Source organism: Macaca nemestrina, chromosome 13 (assembly GCF_043159975.1).
Source record: "Macaca nemestrina isolate mMacNem1 chromosome 13, mMacNem.hap1, whole genome shotgun sequence".
In the NCBI taxonomy this organism is placed as follows: domain Eukaryota; kingdom Metazoa; phylum Chordata; class Mammalia; order Primates; family Cercopithecidae; genus Macaca; species Macaca nemestrina.
Window position 1 is genome coordinate 23771705 of NC_092137.1, and position 20554 is coordinate 23792258.

General features: G+C 35.5%; 1 protein-coding gene across 4 annotated transcripts in view; it reads right to left on the reverse strand.

Moving 5' to 3' along the window:
• Window positions 1-20554, reverse strand: part of LOC105479837 (ATPase family AAA domain containing 2B) — a 175392-nt gene that overhangs the window by 62530 nt on the left and 92308 nt on the right. For all 4 annotated transcript variants that reach the window (XM_011738169.3, XM_011738168.3, XM_011738166.3 and 1 more), the window contains 3 exons: window positions 16888-16978; window positions 10992-11303; window positions 7502-7637 (listed from right to left, as the gene is read on the reverse strand). In XM_011738169.3, the coding sequence (XP_011736471.2) occupies window positions 7502-7637; window positions 10992-11303; window positions 16888-16978 (539 nt within the window). The remainder of the gene's footprint in view (window positions 1-7501; window positions 7638-10991; window positions 11304-16887; window positions 16979-20554) is intronic.

Below are 20554 nucleotides of genomic sequence, written 5' to 3' on the forward strand. Positions count from 1 at the left end.
TAAAGGAAAAAATTGACACCTCTAAAGCATATGATTATGTAGTAGCAAATCCAAGAAATCAACCAAAAACTGTCAGAATCTACAAGCAAAGTAACAAGACAGAAGAAATAGAAAAATCAATAGATTTCCTAAACACCATCAATAACCAATGTAAAAAAGGAAAGGAGATCCTATTCACTGCAAAAAAATAAAAAAATTAAAAGGTAAAACAAGCATTATCAAATTATAGTCTTAGCAAGAAAAGAGTAAAACTGAGTCTGAACACAAAGACTAACTATATAAAGACCTCAATTCTTCCTAATCCATTTACTTTTTCATTTTATACGCATAGGATTTTCAAGTTGAAATCCCAAAAGAATTTTTGGGAGGAGGGGAGTTTCAACTTATTCACAACTTTAACTGAAAGAATAATCAAGTAAGAACATCGAGAAAACTTTTTAAAAACATGCTACCACCTGGGCGAGGTGGTTCACGCCTGTAATCCCAGCACTTTGGGTGGCTGAGGCTGGTAGATCACGAGGTCAGGAGATTGAGGCCATCTTGGCTAATACAGTGAAACCCCGTCTCTACTAAAAATACAAAAAATTAGCTGAGCATGGTGGCACGTGCCTGTAGTCCCAGCTACTCAGAAGGCTGAGGCAGGAGAATCGTTTGAACCTGGGAGGCAGAGGTTGCAGTGAGCCGAGATCGCGCCACTGCGACAGAGCGAGACTCAGTCTCAAAAAAAAAAGCTTCCAATTTTAATGCATTCAAACATGTTTTAGTAACAAGCACTTCACAGAGATTTCTTGTTCAATTTTCTTAACAATTCTGTGAAACACATAGTTTCATTTTATTAAACAGATAAGAAACCAGGGTGCGTGGAGGTTAGCTATAAAGTTGTATAACCAGATAGAAGAGTTCAAATTGTCATTCAAGCCCATTTGACAGCAAAGCCCAGGTTCTGAACTCATTATGTTAAGATGTGTCCTACTTTATACTGAAACACATTATAGAATAACAATTAATAGAATGTAGAATACACCAAAGAAACAGAATTAAACATAAAAGGCAGCCTAGGAAATGATTAATCGTAATCATTATATGAAGGAATTTCATATAAAATGAAATAATGTATATGCATATAAATATATAATACTTTATATGAATAAAATAGTTATGATTCATAGTATAATTCATATAAAATATTTTATTATTTTATACTATATTATAAGATAATATGAATTATAATATATAATATATACATTTATAGTAATATAAATTTATAAAATTTATAAGAATTTGTATTTTCTTATATGAAATAATTTCATATAAGAAAAGAATCATAAAAAACAAATGAGGGCAACACAGTGGCTCACACCTGTAATCCCAGCACTTGGGAGATTCAGGTAGGCAGATCATTTGAGCCCAGGTGTTCTGAGACGAGCCTGGGCAACATGGCAAAACCCCATCTCTACAAAAAATTTAAAAACAAAAAAATCAGCCAGGCTTGGTGGTGTGCACCTGTAGTCCCAGCCACCAGGAGGCTGAGGTGGGAGGATCACATGTGTCCAGGAAGTCAAGGCTGCGGTGAGCCATGATGGTGCAACTGCACCCCAGCCAGGGTGACAGAGTGAGACCTTATCTCGAAAAATAAAATAAAAAGAACAGAAATGGATGATAAAATAAACGTTTAAAAACGGAGGAGTCAGGTCATTTCATAGCATAAGCAAAATGAATTCTAACACAAAATTTAAATTAAAAGATTCACATATTTTTAATTCATAATAATCTAAAAACATCTGTAGCTCAAAAATTATAATCTGAACCAAACAGTAAACAACCAAATGGCATAAAGAATTTGTCATACAGCAGGGCACAGTAGCACGTGCCTGTAATCCCAGCTACTTGGGAGGCTGAGTTGGGAGGATGACTTGAGCTCAGGAGTTCAAGACGCCTGGGCAACACAGAGATCCCATCTGAAAAAAAAAAAATTGATAGAGAAAGCATAAAAAGAAAATTTAATAAAAAGAATTTGTCATAAACAGGAATGGTTCTTAATGTATAAAGAGTTTATATGCATAGTTTTTTTAAAAAACCTCCATGGGCAAAGGACGAAAACAGACAATTCAAAAAGAAAACAGAAACAGGAAACTTTTTTAAATGTTTATTTAATTATATAACTATAGAATGTCTCCCATGCTGAATGCCTTAGCCCTAAGTATCAAACAATACCAGTGTTGTCATAGAGCATATAATTGAGTGGTATTTAGTAAAAAAGTTAATACACAAATTACCATAATTCAATGTGATTAGTAAGTGGTACTGTTTAAGTACACAGTGCTATGGAAGATACCAATTAGAGACTCATAGAAGGCATTCCTGGAAAACTGTTACCAAGACAGAAACCCAACAGACTGGAGGTACAAGAGATGAATTCCAAGACTGCAAAACAGGATGCGCAAAGGACCAAAGGTTAAAAAGAACATGGCTCTTTGGGGTAACTGATACAGTTCATATAGCCAGTTTTGGTTTTGTTTGTTTGTTTGTTTATTTTGAAGTACTGGGGACAAGTTGTGGAGGGTGTGGTAAAGGTACTAGGGTGGGGAGAGAAAAAGGAAGGTAAGTTAGACTACGAAGGGCTACAAGGGTTTTGTAAGCCATGTTAAAAGTTTGGAATGTGGCCGGGCACGGTGGCTTACGCCCGTAATCCCAACACTTTGGGAGGCCAAGGCGGGCAGATCACGAGGTCAAGAGATCGAGACCATCCTGGCCAACATGGTGAAACCCCGTCTCTACTAAAAATACAAAAAAATTAGCCAGGCGTGGTAGCAGACCCTGTAGTACCAGCTACTCGGGAGGCTGAGGCAGGAGAATGGTGTGAACCCGGGAGACACAGCTTGCAGTGAGCCAAGATCGCGCCACTGCACTCCACCCTGGGCAACAGAGCAAGACTCCGTCTCAAAAAAATAAAAATAAAAGTTTGGAATGTGTACTGAAGACAATGGGGAAGCACTAAGATACTTTAGAGCAGCAAGATAATCATATACAAGTTTAGGGCAGATAACTCTATCTCAGCATGTCAGTATGGGAAAGGGTTTTGAAAGAAGGCAAATGAGAGGAAAGATAATCAGGCAACTGCTATAGTAACCCAAGCATGAGATGTGAATGACAGTTCAACAAGAATAGTGTTAGAGGAAGAAGGAATAGCCTGCAATGAGACTTATTTAGTAAGAAAAATAAAAAAGACTTGGTCATTGACTAGACAAAGAAATAAATAAAAGGAAAGAAGTTGGGAATGATGTCAAATTCTAGCTGAGACAACTGAATGAATGGTGACTCATAGGAGTCACAGGGAGAGAAGGAGCGATATAGTCCAGCTATGTATGAAAAGATCCATGGTACAACCAAGGGGAGATGGGTCACTGGTCAGGGTCTGAAGATCAAGAGCAATCTAGGCTTGAGAACGAAACGGTAGTCATCAACACAGAGATTAAAAAATTGAGAAAACAGAAATGAAAATAATGATAGACATCTTTTATCTGTTAGATGAATAAACCAAAAATTAATTTCAACACCCATTATCAATGAGAGGATGGGAAAATTGATATCCTCATAACCAGTAGAAGAAAAGCACAACTTTTCTGAAATTATATGTGATAGATCTAAAGATGCCAAAATGTATGCCCAAAAGTATTCAGTAACTCACTCCACTCCTAGGGACTCCCCAACCTCTTACTATCTTCTGCATTTTTTCCCATAGTACTTATCTTCTAACATTTTATCTATCTAGCAAGCTATTACATTTATTGTTTTACTGTCCATCTCCTCTATTTAAAAATATAAGTTCAATGAGGGCCAGGATCTTACCCTATTTTGTTCACTGCCCTATCCCAAGTACCCAAGACAATGTCTGGAACGTGATGGGCACTTTCACAAAACATTTGAATGAGTGAATGAATATATGAAAGAACAAATGAACAATTCAACCAAACAAAAAGATACTATATTCATCTATCTGGTTTGTAAAGATTTTAAAAGACAGTGCTCAGAACTGACAATGGTATAAGAAAAATACCACTCTCATATATTAGTATGAGAAATGTAAACTAGTACAAGCCTTCTGGAACGCAATTTAACAATCTGTGTCAACATGTTAAATGTATACGCTCTGACACAGCAATTGCAGTTCTTAAAAATTTATCTTACACTTTGAATCAGATAGTGGTGTAAAGATGTATACTTAGAAACAAGTCTATTGTTTATAAAAGAAGCTTGAAACCTTCAAATTTTACCAATAAGGGTCTATAAATTGTGGAATATCCAAAGTGTAAGATAATATGCAGCTATCTTAAAATAGTGGTATCAAACATATGCTGATATGAAATAATATTCCCAACATAGTGAAAAAGTAAGTTATATTAACAACTTAGAGAAGGATATAATCCAGATAATGTATGGGTCTATACATTATACATGCATAGAGAGAACATGGAAGTGTGGTCACCAAAACTTTAACAAATATTACCTGCAGGTGCTGGGGCTTTAATTTTTACTTTCTTCTTTATGCTCTTCTTTATTACTTGAATTTTCTACAGTGTATATCATCTTTCTAATCAGAAAAAACAAAGCTATTTTCATTTGAAAAACCTCAGAAAGCTCTGTTTCTAATCACCCTTATGGTAATATAAAGTAAGAAAGAAAATTTATTTTCCATCACAAGGCTTCTCTACCAGATTGGTAAACCTTAACTATCTTGACTTCTCCTTTATATTAAATGTAAAAAAAAAGAAAAGGTTTCAACACTGTTTCAGGAGACTATTTCCAGAAATCCACCAGCAATACCCAGGCTAGTGTGACTAAAAACCAGCACTAAAGTTACATTTTCTTCTGGCCAAGCAGTTTTTTTTCTGCATTCATCCGTAATACTAATACATCTTGCTCAAACAGAAAACTAAACCAACCAAACAAAAAAGACCACATGTTGCCCATCTTAAAGGCCTTAATTCTACAGTGTATGCTTCTTGGAGAGTGTGAAATATATTGCTCAACTTACCTAAAGAAGCAATGCAATTCCCTAGCTACTTACTAAGCTCAGAAATAATTTGGAAAAATATGATCTTAGGAAACAAACAGCACAGAGTCTGGCTCTGCCACCTGCTAGCAACATGATCATGGGCAACTTATTTAACTTCTGTGTGCTTCAGTTTCCTCATCTATAAAATGAAGATACCACAAATGCAGTATGATTGTTGAGAGGCCTATATATATTACTGAATATGAAGCACAGATCTTTACATACCAAACGTGTATCTAATTTGTAAAAAGCACTCAGATGCAAACTCCTAACCCTTCATAATGAAAAGGACAGCAAATATCACTTTCTCCTGTGAGAACTTCCCAGACTTTCAGCAGAATTAGTTCTGCTTTCATAGCACTTTCACAGTATTGAAATGTTTGTCACCCCCAATAGTGAGACCTTCTCCAAAGAAAGAACTATGTTATATCTTATTCATGCTTAGGTTTTCAGTATCTCATACAATGCCTGGCATAGGGTAAAAAAAGAAAAATTGGACAAATGGGTAGGTGAACAAAGAAATAAGTGAATAAATATTACTAAAACATCTAAAAAATGCTTATTCTAGAATATAGTTGTCTCATTACTTAATGAAAGTCAAATCAATGAACTCGAAAAGCTTACATAAAGGAAGCTAAAATTAAACCAATTCTTTCAGAAAAGCTAAAACAAAATGAGTCATACCAATGTCTCACATTAAATCAGTGGCAGGAAATGTCCTCAATAAAAAGTTAAAACTTAACACTGGACATGATACTTTCTAATATCAAAATCTATTTCTGTATTCCTTTATTGACAACAATTATCTTATAAAATTAAACATGTCTTTTGATAGTTTCTTTGTTTCTGCTACTACATAATACAAACTCAAATAACTATAACTGTCAAACACACATACACACACACACAGAGAGAGAGAGGGAGGGATAGAGAAGGAGGGAGGGAAGAAGAGAGGGAGAGGGAGAGAGAAGGAAGGAGAGAGAATGAGGGAGGGAAGGAGAGAGAATGAGGGAGGGAAGGAGAGAGGGAGGGAGGGGGGGGAGAGAGAGAGAGAGACAGGCTAGCCAGGTGAAAGGCAAAAAAAAAAAAAAAAAAAAAGGCTTTCCCATAACTATCGATAAAACAAATTTGTAAAATGGTGGAATAGCCTATAAAAAAACTTCCCCAAGAGCATAAAAGAAAGGATCTGGAGAAGAAGAAAAAAACTTACAAAGAGTTTGCTATTAAAGAACATATGAAGAAAAAAAGAGAAGATGAAAGTAATTTAGCCTCATTTTAAAATACGAAAAACAAGAAAGGGTTATCAATGCAAATAATCAACATTTCACCAAAATCTACACAGGAAAACTTCAAGTTGGAGACTTAAATTTGTTCAAAATATTAAAAGTACACACAATCCAGCCTCTTCTAATAGAAGTGCTATTAGATCTACCTAACGGAAGCTTTATGGTTCTTCAACTATGGGCTAATTATGTAAACGCAAGTAAAGATGCTGTTAGTGTTTGAACACTACTTGGCCTCTTAATTTAAAATCAGATTTGCACTAAAAGTGTTTACCTAGCATAGCGCACAGCAAAAGTTGCTTTAACACAGATAATAAAAGGATAAATGTAAATTGAAAAACCATGAAATCCAAATTATAAAAGTATGTTTCTAGAAAATCAAAAAGTTATTTAATTACTGAACAATTTCTAAATCAAAATCTCTTTTAGTAGCCTTAGAGACCTAAATGATCATCTAAAGTTTATTACAAATTAAAGTACTCCAGATCATGGCTAATATTTCATTTCTGCCCATTAAATAAAAAGCAATAAAGTTGGGGCTCATGACTTGACTTTCTAAGGGTAAGCCTTCCTCTGCCTCCATCGGGGAAAAAAATTCACACCATCACTTTTAAAAAAAGTAAACTTGGCTGAGTGCAGTGGCGTATGCCTATAATCCCAGCACTTCAGGAGGCCGAAGCAGGCAGAGCACCCGAGGTTTGAGACCAGCCTGGACAACATAGTGAAACCCCATCTCTACTAAAAATACAAAAATTAGCTGGGCATGGTAGCGCACACCTGTAATCCCAGTTACAGAGGAGGCTGAGGCACAAGAATAGCTTAAACTCAGGAGGCAGAGGTTGCAGCGAGCTGAGATCGTGCCACTGCACTCTACTGCACTCTACGCTAGGCGACAGAGTGAGACTCTTGTCTCAAAAAAAAAAAAAAGAAAAGTAGCAGGAAAGATTCTTCTAGTTGGAGGAAAAAAACACCTAAGTACTTAACCAACAAGCTATTACCACATGAATAAGAATACATAGTAAAAGTTTTCCAGAATTGTGTCCAAACAACAGAAAAACAATATCCTCACAGTTACAACCATAAGTAAAAATATACTATAATTCTAATCATAAAGTATCAAAAATCGCTCTAAATACAAAGAAATTTGATATAAATCACTCACATTGTAAAATGAAGGTAGGGTTTATGTATAGCAGCAGCTGATGACTGTTTCTTTGGTGATCCTGAGTGACAATGGGTCTCAAAAATTGATAAAGCATTTTCATCTTCACTATCCTCTAAAATTAAAGTTTCTATATCTGTTTAAAAAAATCACAATGTTATGAGGCTCATAAAGTCATTTAATATTAGTGCCTTACCAAAGCTAAGAAAAATTGGGTTAAAAAATCAAATGACATTAATAAGTGATCTATCAAATAATACAGGCAAATTGACAAACTGCAGCTTTTAAAATAACCTATAAACAAAATTAATAAAACATTTTCACCTTTACAGACTATTTACTTAAGTATTATGAGAGATAATTTGGAAGAACTCACTGACTGGCTTAAAAAAAAAAACAAGTCTGGAAAAGAAGTGGCACTCTCATAAAATCCCACCCTATTTAACTAAAAATCTCTGAGTTAATTATGACCAAAACCAGTCTATTTCATATTTGGTTTAATTAGTAGGTTAGCTGAATCAAGGCCAGTTCTTATAAAAGCAACAAGGAACAAACTGACCCTTATTTTTTAAAGAGGATACACCTTTTCAAGGAAGACTTAGTCTAGTTAAGATGGAGTCAGAAATTCCGTCAAAGCTAATCTTAAAAATATACTCATTCATACAGCATTATTCTCTCTATGGGCCTTCAGTTACCACTCAGGGAACTAACTAGAACTAAAATCTCTACTGGGAATGCAACACTTAAAGCCTCACCTGGACTACCAACAGCTATACTTCAAACATGCCTAATCAGAAGTGACAATTCATTCAATAAAAAGTAATGCTACATGTGTACGGGATATGAGAGAGAATTAAGATTAAGAGAAATCATACCCTTTCAAAACAAAAAATATGCAGATGCATTCTAAAATTAGATACTAAATTATGCTGGCAGATAGAGATCTCATGTGGCTTTTAAAAGCTAAATATTTAATTGAGACCATCCTGGCTAACACAGTGAAACCCCATCTCTACTAAAAATACAAAAAAAATTAGCCGGGCATGGTGGCAGGCGCCTATAGTCCCAGCTACTAGGGAGGCTGAGACAGAAGAATGGCGTGAACCCAGGAGGCAGAGCTTGCAGTGAGCTGAGATAGCACCACTGCACTCTAGCCTGGGTGACAGAGCGAAGACTCTGTCTCAAAAAAAACAAAAAAAAAGCTAAATATTTAGTACAAGTCATATTTTAATCTGGGAAATAACTGAGTATCTTTTGAGTGATAATTTCATACACAAAGAAATGATATTTATCTAAGAAAAACATTAAAGGTCAAAACAAGCCAGAATAAATAATATGACTAAATAGCTAAAAACCAATTACTGATAATCAAATAAAATTTGGTTGCTCTTCTGCACTGGTCATGTCAACTAGTTCTACCAACTGAAACTAAAGCATACTTTACATTTACACACAAAAAATCTATAAGAAAACATAGATAATAATGCTATAAAATGGTAATTCACAAATGGAGATAAAAAGCTATGATGAAAGAAAAGGTTTTTATGATTTTCTAAAGGTGACGTAAGTTTTTTGGGAAGTTTTGGTACATAAAATACATATGAAATACATTTCCAGTTATAAAATTCAGAAATAAAAAATACACAAATCATGGTATGGTGCCTGGCTCACAGATATTCAGTAAAATATTCATTCTCCTCTGCCAAATTTAAGAAATCAGGTATTCCATGTGATATCTTATGTGACTCTGTCACTAAACAATTAAAGTTTCTGAAAAATATATTTATGACAGAAAAATTCATTGAACATTCATAATTTTTACTATTTTTTTTAATGTTAGTGTAATTCTCTGAATAATTTTCTATTTGGTGCGGACTGCACTCCAGACAAAGTACTAGGAACTGGAGAAATTAAGATAATCAAAAGACATTACTTTCCCTTCAAACTTTATGAGCTTTATACTCTGATTAGAATGTTAATCTAATTTTAAAATTTTTTTCCTGTAAATGAGTGATGTTTTTAATTCGATTTATTTATTTATTTATTTATTTATTTATTTGTTTGTTTGTTTGTTTTTTAAAGAGACAGGGTTTCACCATGTTGGCCAGGCTGGTCTCGAACTCCTAACCTCAGGTGATCCGCCTGCCTTGGCCTCCCAAAATGCTGGGATTACACAGGCGTGACTCACCGCACCCAACCATGAGTGATGTTTTTCAAAGTAGTGTTCTGTTTTTATCTCAGGTGCAAAGTACTATCTAGAGGCTTGATAAAACTCAAGACCCTCTACAACGGGGTTCTCATTTACTCCCTTATCAATACCTTACACTCCTATGAGCACTGCACACTGCAGAATGCCCTACCAATAACAACAAAATGATTAGTTTAATCCAAAGAAGCAGTATAGCAACATAGGTAAAAGCAAGGGCTGTCATCAGGCTCCCTGGGTTGGAGCAGGCCCCAGAACTTACTCAATGACCTTATATTAACTAAATTACCAGGCTGGGCACGGTGACTCAAGTCTCCAATCCCAGCACTTTGGGAGGCCAAGGTGGGTGGATCACCTGAGGTCAGAAGTTCGAGACCAGCCTGACCAATATGGTGAAACCCCATATCTATTAAACAAACAAACAAATACAAAAATTAGCTGGGCGTGGTGGCACACACCTGCTATCCCAGCTACTTGGGGGGCTGAGGCAGGAGAATTGCTTGAACCTGGGAGGCAGATGCTGCAGTGAGCTGAGATCAGGCCACTGCATTCCAACCTGGGTGACAGAGACACTGTCTCAAAAAAAATAAATTACCAGCCTGTATCTCCCACTCCCCCGCTCTATATAATCAGAGTGCTTACCTGCAAGCCTGTTAAGAGGATTAATAAGCCGGGCACGTTGGCTCACGCCTGTAATCCCAGCACTTTGGGAGTTCGAGGCTGGTGTATCATCTGAGGTCAGGAGTTGGAAACCAGCCTGGCCAACATGGTGAAACCCTGTCTCTACTAAAAATATTTTAAAAATTAGCCAGGCATGGTGGCAGGCACCTGAAATCCCAGCTACTCGGGAGGCTGAGGCAGGAGAATAGCTTGTACCCGGAAGGCGGAGGTTGCAGTGATCCAAGACAGCACCATTACACTCCAGCCTGGGCAACAAGCGCAAAACTCCATCTCAAATTAAAAAAATAAAATAAAAAAGGATTAATAGGTGACAATTTGGGGCTTTAAAGGTTAACCTATTATTATAGTCAACTTTCTAAAGATAGTAATAGCACTACATTAAGATGATCAGAACGTCCCAAAAGTGAACATTCACTCATTTGTCTTACAAACATTCACCAGGCAACTACCATATGCCAGGTAATATGCCAGGCCTGGAATATACAGTACTGAATAAACAGATATATTACAAAAGTGACACATAAATAATCTTGTGAGGAAACTATATTTATTTATTCCTGTATTTGTTTCATCTTAATAATATGAAAAAGTAGTTTAGAGTACCTTCTTTTTTGTCACTCTGGCTAATTTCAGCATGAGGAAACACTTTTTGCAAGACCGCTAGGATGTTGTTGAAGCTTCTTTCCAGCAGTGGCCTTATAATGGGAGATAGTGCATGCCCTGAAGACATCACAGCACGTTGCGAAGCAGGCACAATATTCTGCATTGCATGGTAAAAGTCTTGAGCACTAAGCACTATTGAGGAAACATCCAGCTGCAGTTTATGACTGCTAGCATAGATCTGGGGATAACGCCTCCGCAGCGCAATCAGGGCGGCTTCAGTGCACAGGGCCTTGATATCAGCTCCACAGTAGCCTAATGCACAAAAGAAGGACAGCAAAGGTACATTCATTATTCCATGCACCAACTTTAGCTAACGTCATCATCAATACTAAATCAATAACTATGTGCAATTTTACCAGCAAAATGAAAACTAGCCATTTAAAATCACCAAACAAAACTGCTGAATAAAGGGCTGAATGCTTACATTAAGATTAAAAATGTTTTGAATATTTTTAATTAACAAAAACATAAGCTAACAATATTAAAACAAGCTATGTATCTTAAGTATGTCCTTGATATAAGCTTTAAAACAAAAGCCATGTATTATGTGATTAACTGATTACAATGTACAACTTTTTTTTTTTTTAAGAGACAGGGTCTCAAAAAAATAAATAGATAAGAGACAGGGTCTCACTCTGTTGCCCACCCAGGCTGGAGTGCAGTGGTGCAATCCGGCTCACTGCAGCCTCTACCTCCCACCCTCAAGCGGTCCTCCCACTTCAGCCTTCTGAGTAGCTGGGACTACAGGCATGTGCCACCACACTTGTGTAATTTTTTTCTTTTCTTTTATTTATTTTGTAGAGATGAGGTCTCACTATATTGCCTAGGCTGGTCTCAAACTCCTGGGCTCAAGTGATCCACCCGCCTCGGCACCCTGAAATGCTGGGATTACAGGCATGAGCCACCACAGCTGGCCTACAACATACAACTTTCTTTAGAAAAAAAGTTTTAAAAGAATAATAGTTTCATTTCAGTCCTTCATCAATATTCACAATCATTAGGTTAGTCCTCATGACATTATACTTACTTATAAATGATTTTTTCTAATATTATTAACTTCCAAACACGTATAAAATAGTATATAAAAAGAAACTTCAAAAACAAAGCTATTCTACTACCAACTCTGAGTGCAACCAACTATTAACATTCAGTTACTCCCATAATTATCATTTAAAATTGTAATTCATCTGATAGTTCCAAATATATTAAAGTAAATAAGAACATTAAAAAATATTTCCATTGATTTTCCACATTAATTTTCTTTGTTTAGTTTAAAATGACTGATAATCTAATTCTAAGCGTTATACCAACATGGGGTATTATTACCCATGTTTAATGGATGATACAATCAAACAACAGATCAAGCCCCAGTGTTTTGTTTTTTTTTTTTTTTTTTTTTTTTTTTTTTGAGACGGAGTCTCGCTCTGTCGCCCAAGCTGGAGTGCAGTGGCGGTATCCTGGCTCACTGCAAGCTCCGCCTCCCGGGTTCACGCCATTCTCCTGCCTCAGCCTCCCGAGTAGCTGGAACTACAGGCGCCCGCCACCGCGCCCGGCTCATTTTTTGTATTTTTAGTAGAGACGGGGTTTCACCATGGTCTCGATCTCTTGACCTTGTGATCCGCCCGCCTCGGCCTCCCAAAGTGCTGGGATTACAGGCAAGCCCCAGTGTTTTTAAGTCATTTCATTCATCTGAGTAACACATACAAAAACACATGCTCTGTTGCATCCTCGTCACAAAAAGGAAGAAAAGCTCAAACTAGCCACACTGTTTTTCCTGTTAGCAATTAAACTTGCATTTGGCCACAATTATCAGTTATGCCAGTAGGGGGAACCATTCGAATAGTTATAGAATATTAGACCCTAACTAAGCTCCTCAACAAACAATACCAGGTTTATTTTTATTTTATTTTTGGGAGACAGCATATCGCTCTGTTGCCCAGGCTGAAGTGCAGTGGATGATCATGGGTCACTGCAGCCTTGAGTTCCTGAGCTCAAGAAATCCTTCTGCCTCAGCCTGCTGAGTAGCTGAGACTACAGTGTGTACCATCACATCAGGCTAATTTTTTTATTTTTATTTTTTGTAGAGATAGGGGTCTCACTTTGCCCAGGCTGGTCTCGAACTCCTGGCCTCAAGCAATCCTCCTGCCTCACCCTCCCAAAGTGCTGGTGTTATAGGCATGAGCCATTACATCTGGACTATTTATCTTTTTACACCTCACAATGACCTTATAGAACATTTAAATACTCAACTAAAAATGGTGATTACAAAGGAAAACTTATTAAAAGTTAGGGAAAAACTTAATATGACCTAGAAGAACTTAATTCAGAAGACTATAAGCAGATTAAGCACTAACATTGTTCCATGACAGCAATCTGTCTCACAAATAATTCTCTGGATAACCAAATTTACCACTAGTGTCTCATTTTATTTTCTATTTCTCAAAGAATAAACCTGGAAAAAAATTACCTTTTCCTTTTGCATATATACCTGTTTCATTAATTCAATAATGTATAGAACACTAGCTCAAAGTTGTAAACAGTTAATAAAATAATCCAAGGATCTGATTATAGAATGTGAATTCTGTCTTCCATTTCAGAGGAAATAAGGAATATACTACCATCTTCAAACAATATAAACAATTACGTTTCTATTTCTTCTTTAAAAGGATATACACAGTTAATGAACATACTATATGGTCCTATTTTAAGTGCAAAAGCCTAAGTTTAAAAAAATTAAAACTCAGAAACTATTAAGGCAAAACAAATAATTAGCCACTAGAAGGTATTTTACATAGTAAATGTTACCCATAACATTTATGTTTGCCATAACATGTTAATTACATATATAACAGCAATGTATTATTGTTCATCTTTCCCTCATTTATTCCAGACAAAGAAATGATCAATAGACCCCATTTAATGAGGCAGATTTTCACATTAATTATTATAACCAACAGACTTATAAAGGAGGAAATTTTTTTTACATTAGCTTATAAGTAAGAATTACCAGTTTATATCTGTGGTTCTCACCTTGATTATCCACCTGAATAAACACTGAAACTTAAACAAAAAAAACGGATTCCCAAGCCCCACAATAAACCTAGTGAATCAGAATCTCTGGGGGCTTGATGATATGTGCATTTCAAGAAAGCTTTAGAAGTGATTCTGATACACACAAAATTGAGAACTACTGATTTAACATACTTCCTTCTAAAACTTTAAAAGTGCATCATAACCATGGCTAAATGGGTTACACTTAGGGTAACCACATGTGCTGGTTAAGCCTCTTGTTCTGCCATAATTAATAGCACACCTTTTCACTCTCAAAGAGTCCTTGTTTAGACAATAAATAATATGATCATTCTAGTAATACTGAAAATATACTACAGCCTTTTAGGAGTTAAAAGTTAATATTTTAAAAAGTATAAACATCCCTTTCATAACCATACTAAATCTACCATTACAATTCTAATACTCTGTGAACACATTTAGATATCAAATAAAGAGCATTCCTGAATACTGCTATTAAGATAGAAATTGTCCTGAAAGACTGAAAACACAACTACTAAAGAGGTTAGACTAGAAACAAGGTCATAACAAAATTTTATGAAGTTTTAAGTACAGCATCACACATAATGAAGGCCCACAAGACAGATACTTCATTGAGACTCTTTCATTGTTTTAGCCCTCTCATTGAAAATGGAATAGAAAAATATGATTAGAGTTGAGTGTTTCATTAATCGTAAGTTCCTACTATTTATGCAAATGTTCCTGATATCAATGTATATTGAGTTTTTCACTATGCAAAAATCACACCCAATATGCATGCAAAAACCTCTAAGAACTTGGGAATTTCAAGGTAAAAGTTACCAAATCCATAACCTCTAACAAAAGGTCAGCTATCTTCACAGATGTTCATCAAGACTACACACTCTTTTATTAGGCATAAATGTCAATGAACTGAACCTATTCATGTTAAAACATGTTTGGCATACATACACTAAGTGAGTTTGTAATGGATTTAAAATTACTATTTCACTCCCGTTTGAAGATCTGAATTTTTTTTTTTTTTTTTTAATGTGAACCGGTTTCTCAGATGGAATGAATGTCTTAACAAAAAACAGAAGTCATTTAATTATAATGGATTTTTATGTCACTGTCCAGGAAGAAAATGGTATATAAGCAGAGTCTGCAGACATACTACCACCCCACAGAGGGGAAGAAAAACAAGGTAAGAGAAATTTATCAGTCTTGTAAGAAATTATACCATGAAAATTTAAAAACTTAAGAAACTGCCTAAAAGTTAAAAAAAATCACTTGGAAAAATGAGAAGTATTGTCTTTGGAAATGCAAAAGGAAACTAAGATTCTATTATTTGGGATGAAGAATTAAACTAGAGTGTATAATATTTCAGATGGTAGACAGGATAATAGAAAGTAATTTAGAATACCTATCTCTTAGGGAATTTCCAAAATGATTTGACAACTTGACTTCTGCTTATTTCAGTTAAGGATCATTCTGTGACAAATTTACAGAAAAATCGACAGATTTCCCAGTCTGATCTGAACTCTAGTAAAATATCATCATAAATAAAAGGGGTCTATTTTCAAAAAGGGAAAAGACTGGATTTTATACCAAATACCACCCTCTCCCATAAAGCAGCACAAGGCTTTGCAAAGGTCAAGCCAAATTAACATGAAATGTGTTTGGCGCATGCTCTCTTATACCAGGCAAAGCTTAAACTGAAGTAGTGCTGGAGAGATTTACGTTTTCTCCTCACCAGAAGATGTCGAGGTCTTTGTGGTTCAAAAGCTGAGGGATGCTGCTTCGGAGATGGAAGTCCCTGTGGATGAAGAGGATAATTTGGATGTAGCTAACTGAATGGACTAATGTTCTATTTAAGTTTTAATTATTTGATGGTGGATCACAATGATTTTTTAAATTAAGTTGTTCTTTTTGGCTTTGGTAACTTTAAAGTTTTCCCAAGTAAGTTATTGTCAGTGGACTTATTTGGGGGATTTCTTCACAATGCTTAAAAAGTTCATGAAGATTGTTTTTTTTTTTTTTTAAATTTATATTTTTCAGAGTATGAGAGGAAAACAGACAAAAGAGGGGGAAAGAATGAAGGAGAAATACCTGTGTGTATTTTCAGCTGCCTAATATTGTATGCCTTTTTATTTCAGACCTAATTAGAGTCAAAACCCTGAATTCCATCTCCTATGTGTGATCATCTGTGCAGATAAAACACTCTCACCACGTCCTAGCAGGACAGTAGCGTTCATTCACTCTGTGGAGAGATCTTCCACTCTGTGAAAAATTTAAAGTTAAATTGGAAAGTTTTATATTTGGGGAAATACTACCAAATACCATTAACTATTTTCTTTGAAGACCTCTCCCACCCAACTTCTTTCTAGACCACAGGAATGAAAATGAGCCCATTGTGTAATCTGCAAAGTAAAAGTAAAAGGCTGCAGTCCTGCTTTGACATGGACTTTTCTCTCTCAAGTTTAAGCTATTCTTCTTAGTAAAATTTCTAAGAGGGAATGATATTCAAAAGGAGATCCTGTATTAATATTATAGATACCCAGCACTCAGTGAAAGGCATGTTATTATTGAGCTTTGTTAACTAAACACCTAATGGCAGTTAAAATTCTAATTTACAAGTACTCAAACTTTTAAGTGAAACAGTTAAAATAACTCTAAAATATAAAGGCAGAGCCAATCTACCCCACAATCAAAAACATAACTATGCTTATTCACACTCCAAACATAAGGGGAAAGGGAGGTTGAGAAGAATAAACAATGACAATCAAATAATTCAAACAGTAACACTCACCAACACATTTTTCAGCCAGTTCACCTAAAAATGCATCTGACAATTTTGGATTCCAGTCCCTGGTATGGATCTGTAAGATGTGTTTTCTTGCCTAAGATGAAAAGCACAGATATATAAAATCTTGCCCAAGAAGAAAAGTACAGATAAAATATTATCAATCCTTCAAATACGTTAGGTGGAACAAATTTTGACTAACCATATCTCATTAAAACTTTTATTTTTAAAAAATTTAAACACCTTAGCATCTATCTACATCAACTCTGATTCCAACAATAAATCTGGGAGACATGTAGTAGAGATCTTTTCTGTGTTTCACAACCTAAGACATTTAATGTTGTGATAGGTGAAGAAAATTGACTGGCAGCATATAACAACTAAGTGACTCATGTGGGACTAGAATTCAAAATTATATTTCACTTTTCCACCATACCACTTTTACCATTTGAAAATATATGAACAAAAAACTTTCATGTTATAAAAGTTATAGTCATAATTTTAAACAAACTTTACATTTCATAGAATTTGTGGTATTATGATCAACAATGAGCAAAATAACAAGTAACTTAAACTTGAAAAAAGCTTTTAATTTGAAAAGTATTCAAGTTTAAGTAAATATCATGCATGCCAGTTGTGGTGGCTCACACCTGCAATCTTAGCACTTTGGGATGCTGAGGCGGGAGGATCGCTTGTGTCCAGGAGTTCAAGACTAGCCTGGAAAACATAGTGACATCCTGTCTCTGCAAAAAAATTGTTTTTCAATTAATTGGGCATGGTGGTGCACGCCTGTGGTCCCAGGTACTCAGGAAGCAAGCTAAGGTGGGAGAGTCCCTTGAGCCTGAGAGGTCGAGGCCTGCAGTGTGCTGTGGTCACGCCACTGCACTCCAGCCTGGGTGATAAGAGTGAGATCCTGTCTCAAAGGGAGAAAAGAATATATATATATATCATGCATATTATTACTTTGTCAGTTAGTTGATGCTTTGGCATTTAATACATGGTACTTCAATAAATTTCAATTAAATTCATTGAAAGATCAAAGTGTTATAAACAATTTTACATTGATTTCAACATTCTCTAGCTTAAATCTACAATCAAAATTTTAACGTCTTGCTTTCAAAACAAACAGAAATTCATTTTTCTAAAATAGTTTTTTTGTTTTTGAGACTGAGTCTCGCTCTGTCGCCCAGGCTGAAGTGCAGTGGCGTGATCTCACTCACTGCAACCTCAGCCTCCAAGGTTCAAGTGATTCTCGTGCCTCAGCCTCCTGAGCAGCTGGGATTACAGGCACTCGTCACCACACCTGGCTAATTTTTGTATGTTTAGTGAGACAGAGTTTCACCATATTGGCCAGGCTGGTTTTGAACTCCTGACCTCAAGTGATCCACCCGCCTCGGCCTCCCAAAGTGCTGGGATTACAGGCGTGAGCCACCGTGCCCAGCCTAAAATAGTTTTCTTAAAAAAACACTAACATATAAAAAATCTATAATCAGCTGATACTAACCACCACCAACAGTCAGATCAGAATTTTGTTTTCACATCTGCCTTCTTTGGAGAAAATTACAACACTTTTTAAAAACTGAATATGCTTGTTCCCTCAACACTGCTATCTAAGCTTCTTGAGATATGAAAAAGCAAATTATAACCAAGATGATAACATCTTACTGACTTGATGAGAAATTTGGGGACCAGCAACAAAACAGAACAACTACAAAGTCATCAAGATAAATCTTGCTCAAAAAGTTGACAAAATCTGGAATCAATCGCTACAGTTTCAATTCCAAGTTCTAAGTTAGGCATTCAGCTATGAAAGTTAAAGCAATGATATGACACTTATTTTCTTCCAACGTGAAGTATCTGCTTGAACAGATACTAAAAAAAAAAAAGCCCAAAAGAAATATCAACCTAACAGCATATATATTCTGTAAGATGACATTAAGAATCTATACAAACTTCATTAGCAGCACAGGTACTGTGCTGCTAAGGGTGATTACAAGACCCTTAAAATATTAAGAACATGTAAAAAAAAATTATGCTGGAAGATATCCCAAAAAGAGATCCATTCTTATCCTCTCATTTCCCTAAAAAGAGGTTTAAAGTAATGAAATTAATTATCAAAGGTTAGCAAGTTATTTTCAGGTCCCTAATAATGCTCTTTCCCTATATAATCCAATCAAAGTCACCTTCCTTTTGTCACACTAAAAACAAGACATGGAATGAAGAAAAAATTATTTAAATGTAGAAATCAAGAAATGTTCATTATGTATTTTACTCTATACGGCATACCAAATAGTAAGTCAAAGGGCTTCCTCTAATAGAAAGTAACTTCTATTAAACATCAAAGGCAAATTCAAGCCCCTCATTTTTCAGAATCTACAAGTACACATACAAATATATATTACTTATAACAATCATAAAAATTATGATAAAGGAAAATAAAAGAAATTAAAAAGCATTACTGCATATGGAAGGTGTGTACTATTTTATGCAAATAATTAACAAAATTATAAAAATTTGAAAACAAGATTTAGTTTTATTAATCTTTTACTTAATCAAATAGCAATAGTCATGATATTCTACTGGCCAAACCACAGGACTGAGACACTGACAGGTATCACTTTAAATTAATGACCCAAATGGGTCCTTATTACTACTACCCTTAATACTTCCCTAGGTCATTCATTATACCTTTCTCCTAGCAGACTATTTCACAGCACATCTTCGCATTCCACTGATGACCGTGCCTCCCAATTCACTGAGAAAATTGAAGCAATCAGAAATAAACTTCCATAGATTCCCCACATCCTAATCACCAAAGATGTCCACCCATCAGCATGTGTGCCAACAATATTCTGTCTTCTCTCTATTGTCACAGATGAACTAGCCAGCTCCTATCTAAAGTCATTCATGCCACTTTTATGCTAAATCCTATCACTTTTTGCCTACTGACATCTCTCAATTTCACATAAAAATTTCCTTTTCTACTAGATTTCTTCCATCTTGAAAACAATGAAACACATTATCTTGCCCCTGCTTCCTTCAATATCATATCACCTAAATTCTTTGCTTCCCTTTGCAGAAAAACTCTTTTTAAAACATATCTATATTCACTCCCTCCAATTCCTTCCCATTTTCTCTTGAACTAACACACTCCAATTAAGCTTTTGCACCCACTACTAACTGAAACTGTTCTCATCAGATTCACTGACGACCTACATAATGATAAATACAATGACCAATTTTCTGTCCTTAGCTGAATGGACTTAGCAACATGTGACATGGTTAATCACACCCTCCTCATTGATACATTTTCTTCACTTGGCTATCAGAACACCCCACTCTCTTAGTTTTCCTCTTATCTTACTGACTGCTCTGTAAGAGAGAAGACTTGGTAATCTCATCTAGTCTTAGGACCTTAAAAACTATTTAAGGGAAAAAGGTAAACAGCCAGCATAGGCCTTTCCACAGACCCAGGCCTGAGAATAACGACCTTATATTTCAGTCTCACAAAACTGTTTGCTCGAAATGTTAGAAAGAGAAAGTTAATGTGGAAAACTATGTTCAAGATCCATGCTGTGCAATATAGTAAGTCATGAGCCACACAATGCTATTTTAAATTTTAAATTAACTAATACTAAACAAAATTTTAAATGCAGTTCTTTAGTCACACTAG